We start from the raw sequence: 13,821 nt of genomic DNA, 5'->3' as shown, positions 1-13,821 counted from the left end.
AAGGTGGCTCAGTTGCCATGCTAGCACATCCAGCATATTACAAACACTTGCCACCATGCCAGTTTGGTTTTCATTTTCTCTTCTTTCTTTTTCCTTCCTTCCTTCCTTTTTTTTTTGTTCCTCGTGCTTCTCCTTTCTTCTTCTTTCCTTTTCTTCTTCTTCTTCTTCTTCTTCTTCTTCTTCTTCTTCTTCTTCTTCTTCTTCTTCTTCTTCTTCTTCTTCTTCTTCTTCCTCCTTCTCCTCCTTGTCTTCCTTTGTGTGTGTGTGTGTGTGTGTGTGTGTGTGTGTGTGTGTGTGTGTGTGTGTGTGTGTGTGTGTGTGTGTGTGCGCGCACGCGCGCGCCAGTACAGGACATTCAGAGTAATATGCTCTCCTTGGTTTGTTTGTGTTTTGTTTGGTTTTCTTTTTTGGCCATTCCTGGGGCTTGAACTCAGGGTCTGGGCACTGTCCCTGAGACTCTTTTGCTCAAGGATATTACCCTACCACTTGAGTGACAATGCCACTTCTGGCCTTTTCTGTTTATGTGGTACTGAGGAATCAAACTCAGGGCTTCATGCATGCTAGGCAAGCACTCTACCACTAAGCCCCACTCCCAGCCCTCACCTTGGTTTTTATGCTCAGGGTTAGCACTCTACCATTTGAGCTACACCTCCACTTCCAGCTTTATGCTAGTTACTTGGAGATGAGAGTCTCATGGATTTGTCTGTCTGAGCTTCAAACTTTAATCCTCAGCATTCAGCCTCCTGAATAGCTAGGATTACAAGCATGAGCTACTATCACCTAGCTTAGAGGGACCCAACTTCTATCCAAACTATAACTAATGCTTGCCTAGGAAGTTGAGGCCCTTGGTTTGGTCCCTGCACAGAAAGGGGAGGGGGGAGGGAAGGAAAGAGGGAGGGAGGGGGGCTGGAAAGGTGACTCAGTGGTAGAGCGCTTGCCTTGCATGCATGAGGCCCTGGGTTCGATCCCTCAGCACCACATAAGCAAAAAGAAAAAAGCCAGAAGTGGCGCTGTGGCGCAAGTGGCAGAGCGTTAGCCTTGAGCTGAAGAGCTGAGGGACAGCGCCCAGGCCCAGAGTTCAGGCCCCATGACCAGACCCAAAAAAGAAAAAAGAAAAGAAAGAGTGAGGGAGGGAAGAAGGGAAGGAGGGAGGGAGAGAGAAGAAAAGGAGGAGGAAAGAGGAGGAGGAGGAGGCAGCTAACAAAACTAGAGTATGGATCATAGGGGTGTTTGCCTAATTTTGTCTGATAAATTCTTTATGGTATATTATCCCAATAGAGAAGTGGAGATGAACTGGACTCTCATGAAGAACCAAAAGAAACCCTCAGAGAAAGTGATGAACTCAGCCAAGGTAGAAACAGCTGGCTTGGGTTGGGTAATCTCATTATAATTGTGTGATGACCTTTATGCTGTTAAAAGATGCTAATAGGAAAGAACCATTTTGTTTTCCCTTGGGCTGGGGGCTGGAAGTCAGAACACAGTAAAAAGTGCCACTACCTGGGCTGGGAAGGTGGCTCAGTGGTAGAGTGCTTGCCTTGCACCCGTGAGGCCCTGGATTCGATTCCTCAGCACCACATAAGCAGAAAAAGCTGGAAGTAGTATTGTGGTTCAAATGGTAGAGTGCTCACCTTGAGCTGAAGAGCTGAGGGACAGCATCCAGGCCCAGAGTTCAGACCACCATGACCATACAACAACAACAAAAAAAAAGTTCCAATATCTGCCTCTGTTTTTGTGCATCATAAGCAAAAGTGTCCTTGGATTATTGAAAGAGTTCTTCCCTACAGAGGTAGGATTGATGCAAGAGAGTGCAGACTTTGGGGTCATTAAGAGCCCTGCCAGCATCTCCTCTATTCCACCTGTTTTCATGGGGCTGGGGGTTGATTGTAGAGGTAAGAGAGCTAAAGTTCACGGCCTGGAGGAGTGATATTACAACAAGCAGGGACCATCATCTAGATGTCCCATGTCACCCACGGTGGGTGGTAACTGAAGCTCAGTGGTGGCTTCCTCCAAAAATGATGGTGCATTTGATGGTGGTGGTGGTGGGAGTTAGCCTAGAACCACTGAACTTTACGACTTAGTTTATAGTCCCAGCCCCTGAACCCTACTCTAAGCTCTTTCTTGGGGTACCTGCATGTGTGGAAAGGTATTGGTTAGATCTGGAGAGCAAAGCTGTTCTTTATCCTCACAGCCTCTGGCAAGGAGCAGGAACTTGAGAGAGTTACATTCTCAAAGGTGGATGCAGAGCCAGACAAGAGGAACATGCTAATTTTTGCTGTTCAAAGGTGTCCAGCAGAGGCAGCACATGGGAGCTGGACACTCAGTGACCAAGTCATTCAAGCTGTGCTGGCCTGAGTTACAAAAAGATCCCCAAGCGGGCTCTTTAGATGCAGTGTTCTGCACAAGTTAGCAGTTCAGACCCACAGCTGCTGAGTGAGAGCATCTGTGGTGTTAGACTTCCTCTTTACTAATCCATGCCTAGACCTAGAGTCCTCATCTGTCCACTAAGGCTCAAAACAGCTCCTCCATGTTAGGCTGCATAAAGAAATCATTCACATTTAAGAAACAATAATAGAGGAAGTAAATTTGATCAAAGAACATTATATGCATATATGAATATATCACAATATAGCCCTCTTATGCAATTAATATACACTGATAAAAAATAATTCACATAAGCCAGACACTGGTGGATCAAACCTGTAAATGTAGCTACCTAGATGCCTAAGATCTGAAGATCACAGTTCAAAGCCAGTGGGCAGGAAAGCCTGTTATCTCCAATTAACAACAACAAAAAAAAGCTGGAAGCAGCTGGGTGCCAGTGGTTCATGCCTATAACTAGCTACTCAGGAGGCTGAGATCTGAGGATCGTGGTTCAGAGAAAGCCCAGGCAGGAATGTCCATGAGACTTTTATCTCCAATAAACCGCCAGAAAACAGGAAATGACACTGTGGCTCAAGTGGTAGAGTGTTCATCTTGAGCTAAAGAGCTGAAGGACAATCATAAATCACTTCGGCAAAATAGCAGGATACAAAATAAACCCACAAAAATCAGTTGCCTTCCTATACACTGATAATGTACAGGAAGAGAGGGAAATAAAGGGAGCAACCCCATTCACAATAACCTCCCGAAAAATAAAATATTTAGGAATTAACCTAACCAAAGATGTAAAAGAACTATTTAATGAGAACTATAAAAAGTTAAAGAAAGAAATTGCAGAAGACACTAGGAAATGCTCTTGGATAGGCCGACTTAATATAGTAAAGATGGTAATACTTCCAAAACTAATATACAAATTCAACGCAATTCCTATTAAAATCCCAATGACGTACATCACTGAAATACAGAAAACAGTCCAAAAATTCATATGGAACAACAAAAGACCTAGAATAGCCAAAACAATTCTAGGGGATAAAGACAATATGGGAGGGCTATCCATGCCGAACTTCAAACTCTACTACAGAGCTATAATAACAAAGACAGCATGGTACTGGCACAAAAACAGACCCGAAGACCAATGGAACAGAATAGAAGATCCAGAAATAAACCCACAGGCCTACAGCCAGCTGATATTCGACAAAGGAGCCAAAGACATACAATGGAAGAAACACAGCCTCTTCAACCGCTGGTGCTGGGAAAACTGGGCAGCCACATGCAGAAAACTAAAAGTGGACCCCAGCCTATCACCATGCACCAACATCAACTCAAAATGGATTAAAGACCTTAACATTAAACCTGAATCTCTGAAACTACTGCAGGACAGAGTAGGAGAGACACTTGAACTAATAGGCACAGGAAGGAACTTCCTGAACAGAGTCCCAGGGTCACAACAAATTGGAGAGAGACTCGACAAATGGGACTACCTTAAAATAAAAAGCTTCTGCACAGATAAAGCTATCGCAACCAAGCTAGAAAGACAACCAATTGGGAAAAAATATTTACCAGCATTATATCAGACAAGGGGTTAACATCCTGTATATACAGGGAACTCAAGAAACTAATCCCTCCCAAACCCAACAAACCAATTACTAAATGGGCAAGGGAACTAAAGAGGGACTTCTCAAATGAAGAAATAAAAATGGCAAAGAAACACATGAGGAAATGTTCATCATCCCTGGTGGTGAAGGAAATGCAAATAAAGACAACCCTGAGATACCACCTTACCCCAGTCAGAATGTCCCACATCCACAAATCAGCCAACGACAAATGCTGGAGGGGATGTGGAGAACGAGGAACGCTATTACACTGCTGGTGGGAATGTACACTCATACAACCACTTTGGAAAGCAGTCTGGAGGGTCCTTAGAAAGCTAAAGATTGACCTCCCTTACGACCCAGTCATACCACTTCTAGGCATCTACCCTGAACAACAGGAACCAATATACAAGGACACGTGCACCTCCATGTTTATTGCAGCACTGTTCGCAATAGCTAGGATATGGAAACAACCTAGATGCCCCACCACAGATGAATGGATCCAAAAATTGTGGTATCTATACACAATGGAATATTATGCAGCCATTAGAAATGACAAAATAATGGCATTTGCAGGGAAATGGATGGAGCTAGAAGGAATCATGTTGAGCGAGGTAAGCCAAGAACGAAGAGACAAACAGTACATGGTCTCCCTGATAAGTGGATGATGAATCCAAAATGTTAGGTGATATGACAAAACTAACAGGACTTAAGAAACAAAGAACTCCCACTCATCTGGTTGAACCACTACTAAATATCCCCATGCTGCTGATCACATATATGGTATATAACATATGAGCACCGTTATATATTACAGACTGTGATAGACAATTTGCTCCAGGAAAGTTAGAATGAACTTGTGACTTTAAATGAGCATCATTATTCCACAATACTGTGAATTTCCGGAAATTAAGTAATCACTTAATCACAATCAAAAAAAAAAAAAAAAAAAAAGAACCTTGGGGAAGGGAGGGAGGGAGGGGATGGTAGGGGGAAAACAATGGAGGGGGTAACAATGTTCAAGAGGAAGTGGAAGTGTACTCATTACCTCACTCATGTAACTGTAACCCTCTGTATAGTATCTTTACAATAAAAAAAAAAAAAAATCTCAGCCAGGTATTGGTAGCTCACATCTGTAGTCCTAGCTACTCAGGAGGCTGAGATCTGGAGAATCAGTTTAAAGCTAGCCCAGACTGTGAGACTCCATCTCCAACTAACCAGTAAAATACTGGTCTACAGGTATGGCTCAGGTGGTAAAGTGCCAGCTATGAACAAAAAAAGCCCTGCACATCACAAACAAACAAACAAAAAACCCACCATTTTTTATCCATCTGCCTACAATTAAAAAGAAATAAGAGGGCTAGGAAGGTGGCTCAGTGGTAGGGTGCTTGCCTTGCATTGCATGAAGCCCAGGGCTCGACTTCTCAGCACCACATAAGCAGAAAAAAGCCAGAAGTAGAGCTATGGCTCAAGTGGTAGAGCACTATCCTTGAGCTGAAGCACTGAGGGACAGCACCTAGGCCCAGAGTTCAGGCCCCACAACCAACATGGAAGTTGCCCCATGAAAGTTAGAATGTGTTTGTGACTTTAACTAAGCATCTATCCCACAGTACTGTGAAATTTGGGAAATTATGTAAACAATCACAATAAAAAAATTGAAAAAAAAAAAAAAAAAAAGAGCTGAAGGACAGCACCCAGGCCCAGAGTTCAAGCCCCATGACCAACAAAAAAAAAAAAGCTGGAAGTGGAGCTGTGGCTCAAGTGGTAGAGCACTAGCCTCATTCAGACCCTGAGTTCAAGCCTCAGGACTAGCACTCAAATAAATAAATAAATATGATGCACATAAAGAGCCTGTTAAGGGGTACTAATTTTTCCTTGGACATTACACAAATAAATACTATAGTCTTATGGTCAACACTGCTTATCTATTTGTGAAATGGCACCTTGACCTTTCCTGGCCCTTCTGAACAGACCACCTATAGGATGCGGGAGGCCATACAGCACAGTATTGATGTCTTACTCAAACATAGTAAATTTTACACTGATTTTTAAAGGATCTTGTTGTTTCTGGGTATCAGACAATAATATATTATGATCATCTGATTCCTGGGTTTGGTCAAGCTTTTAAGCACGGTTTCTGCTAACATGAGGTTTCTGTCCCCTCCATTTTCGGAGCTGAGCGACACTAGCCAGAGAAATGCTCTGCAGTTTTCAGATCTTCCACATTGTAAATCACATGTGCAGAAAGTGAACTCTGACAAGGCCCCTCATTCTTAGCCAAGTGCAATGGAGATTTCAGGCAGCACAGAACATAGCCAAAACGAAGCCAGGACTGAGCTGAGCAGATTTCCTGTCTCAGACAGCAGAGCAGGCTCCAGCTGAGTTCCACGAATGTTAGTCAGACAGTCTCTAAGGCAATGAAATATCACTGTTGAAAGTTAAAGATGGCATTGCTGTCCTGAATGATAAATGTGAATGTGTTCAGAAAGGATTTCAAATCTTTGAAGGAAAAAAAAAAAAAGGAATGCTAAGGAACTTTTTTCAATAATTTAAAGATAACTCTTAAAAGGTCTTAAGGGTCATTGTCAGGACTGGGTTTTTTTTATTCGTTTGTTTTTGTTTTTCCAACCCCCAATTAAGTGTGATCTCCATGGCTAATTTTAAGCAGTGAACCCGTGAGAGGTGAGAATACTTGCTAAAAACACTATATGCTGAGGATCTCCGTTTGAATCCAGCAAGGGCAAGAAATTTTCTGAGACTCTTACCTCCAATAAACTACTCAAAAAAGCCAGCAGTGGCACTGTGGCTCAAGTGGTTAAGAGCTCACTTAGAGAAAAAAAAAAAATTAAAACAGAAGCTCCAGGACAGTACCCAGGCCCAGCCCAGAGTTCAAACTCTAGGACCAGCCCAAAAAAAAAAAAAAAAAAATCGATCAATCAATAGATAGATGGAGATAAGGCCTTCCTTTCCATCCCTATACACATGTATTATTCACACACACATGCACCAAACTCCAAGAAAAAAATAATAAAGTTTCTGTATTTGTTTATTTCCTAAGCTGATAGTTCTCAAACTTTACTAAGCCATAGAATCACCTGGAAATTTTGTAAAAAGGATTTCTGGGCTTTGGGCAGGGCTTGAGTGGCAAAGTGCTTGCCTTGCAAGTCTGAGGTCCTAAGTTTAAACTAGAAGTGAATCTGTGGCTCAAGCCTTGAGTAAAAGAGCTCAGGGACAGTGACCAGGCCCTGAGTTCAAGCTCCAAGACCAATGCTCGTGTGTGCACACATGCACACACACACACACACACACACACACACACACACACACACAAAGAGTTGGGGGAAAGCACAGGCACAGCTAAACAGTTCTGTGAGGTATCTCAGGCTTCTCCCCTACATGAGAAAATCTAGGTATCAAATAACATATATCTTTGGTCACAGAGCTGAGCAGTGGACAAGTCTCAAGACTGACTGACTTTCCTAGGCTCTGTAGAGATTTATCTCCCTGTGAAATCTCATCTGTCTCTCTCCCTCTCTCCCTTCTTCCCTTCCATCTTCCTTCTTTCTGTCCCTCCCTCCATTTGGAGAATGAAGAGATTCTTCTGACAATTATTGCATTGCTATGCTAGTCTTTTTTTTTCCTTGCCAATCCTAGGGCTTGAACTCTGGATGTTGGTGCTGTCCTTTTGCTCAAAGCTAGTGCTCTACCACTTGAACCACAACACCACTTCTGGTTTTCTTCTGAGTAGTTAATTGGAGATAAAGAGTCTCAGACTTTCCTGCCCCAGCTGTCTTTGAACCACAATCCTCAGATCTCAGCCTCCTAAGTAGGTAGGATTACAGGTGTGTGGGGGGGGGGGGAGGCCGCCCCCGGGGCCTATGCTATTCTTTTTTTAAGAAGACAATAAATGTGGACAGTCAAGGGAGGGAGGAAAAGACCAGAGGCAACAGTGAGCCTGTGCTTTGTAGCCTCCAGTTCTGGACTGGCAGCATTTGTGACCAGAGCTGGGCTCAGTTCCCAGCGCCTGCCCTCCAGTACCTCTCATTCATCTCAGCAGGATCACCTCCATTCCCACCTGACCCCTCACAAAACAAATGCTCCTTGGATGAGCTCCCAACCCAAGCAGATCTTCCCTCCCCCCCCCCGCCCCCTCCCCCCCCACCCCCACCCCCCGCAGGTGGCTCTCTCTTGGAGTCTTTTTTTTCCCCTCTCCGTGGTGGCTTGTTATGTCTTCAAGCTCTGAGACCTCCTGTGGATCCATCCTTAGCAGGAGACTTGCAGAGCTAAAAGGTCTAAAGCTCTGAAAAGCAAGCAGGAGGGACCACAAGGGGGGTGGGGGGTGGGGGAGGGGTAGATAAAAGACAGACAAACCTCTGGAGGGCCACCCAAATAATTTGGATGTTTTAATGTTTTGTTTTGGTTTGGGGGGTGGGTTGCGTTTTGTTTTGTTTTGTTGCCAGTCCTAGGGCTTGAACTCATGGACTGAACACTGTCCCTGAGCTTCCTTTGCTCAAGGCTAGCACTCTTATCACTTGAGCCATAAAAAGGATAATGAAGCTCAGAAAGGTTGGGTAACTTGCCTGAAGTCACACAGACAGCAAGTAGAGAAGCTGAGCTGTATTCAGGTTTCTACTGTTGTGCCCAGGTACCAGGACCCCCACCAAGAAGACCACCAAGAGTCAGACTTTACAGCTGTTTTAAGGTTTTATTTAGATGGGCTGTAGCTCAGGCCTCGTCCTACACTCCCATACAGCAGAGCCCTGAGCTAAAGATTTGCAGGGCTTATAAAGGCACACAACCAACCAGGTGTTTGGACCACCACGTGTTGCTGCTAGACAGAATTTGCTGATCTTAGGTTTAAACAAGCAACAAGTGGTCACTGCCTCGAGTACTTTAACCCTCCATTCCCCTCCTTGACTTATGGTCCTCAGACACAATCTTGTGGCTCCAGCCCCAAACTAAACTCCAACAGCTCTTGATCTTGAACAGGTTCTTCTAGTCCCTCTGACCTTAGCCATAAACAACAATACCAATAACAATCAGTCCATTTTTCTTTTCTTGAGGTGTACGCGGAGTGGTTGGGTAGGATGCTTGGAGACTTCCCATGTTTCCCCACAGTCGTCCAGGGCAAAGGGGTCAGCCCGTCTGGCGTGGGAGCAGTGGATCCAAGCAGCAATGCCGTCCACCTTAAGCGCAGTGGGTGTAGCCAGTAGCACCATGTAAGGTCCCTTCCACCATGGTTCCAGAGATCTCAAGTTGTGCTTTCAAACAAATACCCAGTCCCCTGGTTTAAACGAATGGGGGGGTAGGAATAGAAGCAGAATCATACGCTTTTAGTTGAGACCACATACTCTTATTCACTAGCTGTAAATAAGCTTACACAGAAATTCAGTATCATCCAAATCAGCAAGCAATTAAAGCCAAGCTGATAGGGTGAATTTCTTACTCTAAACTGGGCAAAAGGAAGAAGCGATACCCAATCTGCGCCAGTCTCCAAAGCCAATGTAGTTAAGGTCTCTTTTAGAGTCCAATTCATTGTTTCTACCTGCCCTGAACTCTGGGGTCCAATCCGTCCCCAGTGCTATGGCTATTCCCTGACTTACTTTTGAGACGAAGGCCGGTCCATTGTCCGACCTGATGGTGGATGGGAAGCCATACCTGGGTAGGATTTCTTCCAGGATCTTCTTAGCCACGACATTCGCGGTCTCATGCTTTGTGGGGTATCTACAAAAACTAGCAAATATTTATATCCAAATTTTCCAGTTTTTATTTCTGTGAAGTCTACTTCCCAATACATACCTGGCCTATCTCCACGGAGGCGAGCTCCTTTTGTAACCAGTTGATTGGGGGCATTGGTGAGCTGACAGGCTTTACAATTTTTAACAATGTCCTCAATGTGTTGATTCCTTGCCTAATTTTTACTTTGAGTGTTAGAGCAAGTCCTGCATTCTTCAGGTTCCCATGTGAGAGACCCGATGGATTCTCTTAAGAATCCCCTTGTCCAATCTTTGTGGCAAGGTAAGTTTCCCCTCACCAGTTTTCCACCAGTCTTTATTTCCTTCTCTGTCCGGGGATTTATAGGCCATGGGAATTTTCTTGATCCACGCCAAGTCTTCTTGGGAGTACTGAGGCTCAGGAGGCAAAGCTCGTGGCCCTGGGTCTACTGGAGTCAGTACTTCCACTCTGGGCTGGACGGCTGCCTCCTTAGCTGCCTGATTGGCAGCTTTTGATGGCCAGGGCAGTGCATAATGGCAATATTTTCTGGTTCGCATAAGGCCCAGATGAGGCTTAAAATTTCTTTCTTTCTTTTTTTTTTTTTTGGTTTTTGTTTTTTTGGGTCCGGTTGTGGGGCCTGAACTCTGGGCCTGGGAGCTGTCCCTCAGCTCTTCAGCTCAAGGCTAGTGCTCTACCACTTGAGCCACAGCGCCACTTCCGGCTTTTTTCTTTTTTGCTTATGTGGTGCTGAGGAATCGAACCCAGGGCCTCATGCATTCAAGGCAAGCGCTCTACCACTGAGCCACCTTCCCAGCCCCTGTTGCATAGGAGTTGCTGTTGACCATCCGCATCCACAGGACCTACGAAGCATAAGGGAAAAACAGCTGCATTAGAATGGGGGTTGATCCCACGGCGTAGGCGAGTGACTGGCCCCTCAGAAAGTTTAAGGGCAGGTGCCGAGGGTTTGGCTGCTGGTTCTATAGCTCCCTCCTCCTCTTGATCATTCTCAGGTTCTGCAAAAGGAACCTGGGAAGGGGAGTATGGGGGAGGAAACATTTCTTCTTCCAAGTTATCCCCCTGAAAAACCAGGGGGTACAATTTCTTTTCCTCTTTCTTAGTTTCTTTTTGTAAGTCTAGGGGGCTAGATGGAGTGTTGCCCATGGTTTCCAGACCCATCAGTACAGTCCAAAAAAACAAACAGTACAAACAAAACACACACAGGCCTGACAGTTAAGAAGTAGAGATCTCCCAAATTGGTCCACTGACTCCTGTCACAGTGGGGTTCCACACCGACCCACGCCCCCACAGCAGAAGGAGCAGACCCACAGTGGGCAAGTTGGGCCTCGGTTAGGAGGGCCTCTTGGTCAGTTCCGGCCCAACACCGAACTGACCTATGCCCCACAATTCTCACGGCGGGGTTCCAAGGACCCCCGCCCCACAATTCATACGACAGGGTTCCAAGGACCCCCCCCCCACACACACACACACAAGAGGATCTGGGACGTCCCTCCAGGGTTGTTGTGCAAGTGCGTCCGCTTCGACAACCCTTTACACAATACGAATCTGAGCGGCCGTCCTCACAAAGGAAAATGAAAGTACAAACAGACAACGACAGGACAAGACAAATTAACAAAGACAGCACTGTTTTACTTTTGGAGTCTGAGGTCTGGGGGGGGGGGGCGGGTCTTTGGAGGGATCCCGGGCGAGCCCCCACTAATATGTTATGCCCAAGTCGCAGGACTCCCACCAAGAAGACCACCAAGAGTCAGACTTTACAGCTGTTTTAAGGTTTTATTTAGACGGGCTGCAGCTTGGGCCTTGTCCTACACATCCTAGACTCCAACACAGCACAGCCTAGGAGGAGAGCCCTGAGCTAAACATTTGCAGGGCTTATAAAGGCAATCAACCAACCAGGTGTTTGGACCACCACATGTTGCTCTGCTAAACAGAATTTGCTGATCTTAGGTTTAAACAGGCAACAAGTGGTCACTGCCTCAAGTACTTTAATCCTTCATTACAACTCCTGAGAAGTTATGTTGAGTTGACATCTATGTGTTCTGATTAGGAAATCACAACAAAGTTCAGAAGTCACGTCAAAATTATGGCAGTATTTTTATCAAGCTAGTCTGAATATGAATCTTGGAGTTCGTTCAGAATCCCTGGAAATTTTTTTCATTAGTTTTCATTTCATTTTCATTTTAGTTTCATTTTCATTGGTTCAAGCAAATATAAGATAATATAAGGAAGTTTTTGAGATTTGAAAATATTGGTTATTTTATAAGAAGATCAAATACACAAAAGGGCCAATGCATAAAATTCTTTTTGTCTTTTCTTTTTCTTTTTTGTTCTTTGTTGTTGTTGTTATTCATAGGGCTTGAACACTGGGTCTGGGTGATTTTTGCTCAAAGCTAGCACTCTACTTTAAGCCACAGCACCATCTCTAGTTTTCTGGAGATAAGAGTCTCACAGATATTTATAAAAAGCAGTTTAGTTGAGGGCTGGGAAGGTGGCTCAGTGGTAGAGCGCTTGCCCTGCATGCATGAGGTCCTGGGTTCGATTCCTCAGCACCACATAAGCAAAAAGAAAAAAGCCGGAAGTGGCACTGTGGCTCAAATGGTAGAGTGCTAGCCTTGAGCTGAAGAGCTGAGGTACAGCGCCCAGGCCCAGAGTTCAGGCCCAGGACTGGACCCAAAAAAAAAAAAGCAGTTTAGTTGAAAAGCACATTATATTGAATTACTTCTCATTAAAAATTAATGATCAAGGAAAAAAAAAAGAGTCTCACAGACTTTCCTGCTTGGGCAGACTTTGAAGCATGATTCTCAGATCTCAGACCTCCTGAGTAGCTAGGATTACAGGCTTGAGCCACGAGCACCCAACTTGGAAATTCTTTATATTATGAATGAAAGAAAATATGGCACACAAATCAATAATTATTTTGATTATTAAAACCAAAGTAACCAAAGTATCTGCCCAGTCTTTGTGGGTATCCAGTTCTGTCTGGTTCTGTTTTAAAGGCCTTTCCTTGGGGATGATTCTTGGAAGTTAGTGCCTCGGAAGGAAAGAGGACAATGCCTGTCCTACCTGTGCAAGTGAAAAGCTTCTAAAGCTGTGGCAAGGCAGGAAGTCCACGCTCAGGGGCAGAAGGAGCTGCCCACAGAACTTGGAGCCTGAAAGGAACAGCAGCCACAAGCTCCTTGCTTCGGCCAGGCTCCTGTGGCACCAGGCCAAAGTCCCTGCTGCCCACTGGCAGTTCTAAAAAAGTTGTTAGCTCTGACATGACCTACACCTCGGCAATGCTTTGTTTTTCCTTCCAGAAAAGATCGCAGAGTTCTCCATAATGGGAGAGAATGGGGCCAGGGAACATCAAGAACATCCTCACTCCCCCTCAGCCTATTGTGGAAACCCCAAGAAAGTCTCTGGAACAACACAGCTGTTACCCTTGATTCTGAATTGTTTTTTCATGCTCCAGAAAAGACAATGTGGATCCTGAGGCCACCATGGGGCGAGCTGCGGAGGCAGCGGCCCCACCGCGGGGGCGTTCGCGGCCCCCGGCGTCCGCTTCGCCGGTCTGGAGGCGGCCTCTGGGCCGGAGGACAGCGGAGGTGGCGGGCCAGGGAGGAGCAGCGAACCTCATCTCCTCCTCGGCGGCGCCCGGGCGGGCGGAGGCCCGTGGCCATGGACGACAGCAAGGTGGTAGGTGGCAAAGTGAAGAAGCCAGGCAAGCGGGGCCGGAAGCCAGCCAAAACTGACCTGAAAGCCCAACTGGAGAGGAGCCGGCAGAGTGCCCGGGAGTGCCCTGCCCGGCAGAAGCTCAGATACCAATACCTGGAGGAGCTGGTGTCCAGCCGAGAGCGGGCCGTAAGTGCCCTCGGAGAGGAGCTGGACATGTACACACAGTGGTGCGTGGCCATGGACCAAGGAAAAATCCCTTCTGAGATCAAGGCCCTGCTTACTGCAGAAGAGCAGAGCAAATCTCAGCAGAGCACCAGCAGGCTCGGCAAGACCAGCAAGGCAGATGCCGCCAGCAATTCCTGGCCGTGCTGGAGACAGAATGGAGATGGCTGACCGCGCTCAAGGCTGCGGCTGCTGATTTAAACGCGGCTTCCGATTGTCCACTGGTCAACTGTGGTCTGTT

At 45.7% G+C, this 13,821-nt stretch overlaps 1 protein-coding gene and 1 pseudogene across 4 annotated transcripts in view; both read left to right on the top strand.

Annotated features, from left to right (window-relative positions):
• The window catches only part of LOC138825050 (uncharacterized protein KIAA2012 homolog), a 118,653-nt gene that overhangs the window by 80,911 nt on the left and 23,921 nt on the right, over positions 1 to 13,821 (top strand). For all 3 annotated transcript variants that reach the window (XM_070019431.1, XM_070019437.1, XM_070019421.1), the window contains exon 14: positions 1,279 to 1,351. In XM_070019431.1, coding sequence (XP_069875532.1) covers positions 1,279 to 1,351 — 73 coding nt within the window. The remainder of the gene's footprint in view (positions 1 to 1,278; positions 1,352 to 13,821) is intronic.
• On the top strand, positions 13,307 to 13,751 carry LOC138809215 (cAMP-responsive element-binding protein-like 2 pseudogene; annotated as a pseudogene). Its single transcript, XR_011366757.1, has one exon. The product of XR_011366757.1 is annotated as a cAMP-responsive element-binding protein-like 2 pseudogene (transcript).

The sequence above is a fragment of the Dipodomys merriami genome, unplaced genomic scaffold (genome assembly GCF_024711535.1).
Source record: "Dipodomys merriami isolate MVZ:Mamm:240054 unplaced genomic scaffold, mDipMer1.0.p SCAF_1, whole genome shotgun sequence".
Classification (NCBI taxonomy): domain Eukaryota; kingdom Metazoa; phylum Chordata; class Mammalia; order Rodentia; family Heteromyidae; genus Dipodomys; species Dipodomys merriami.
Note: the sequence above shows the minus strand (reverse complement) of the source record. Positions and strands in the feature narration are given on the sequence as shown.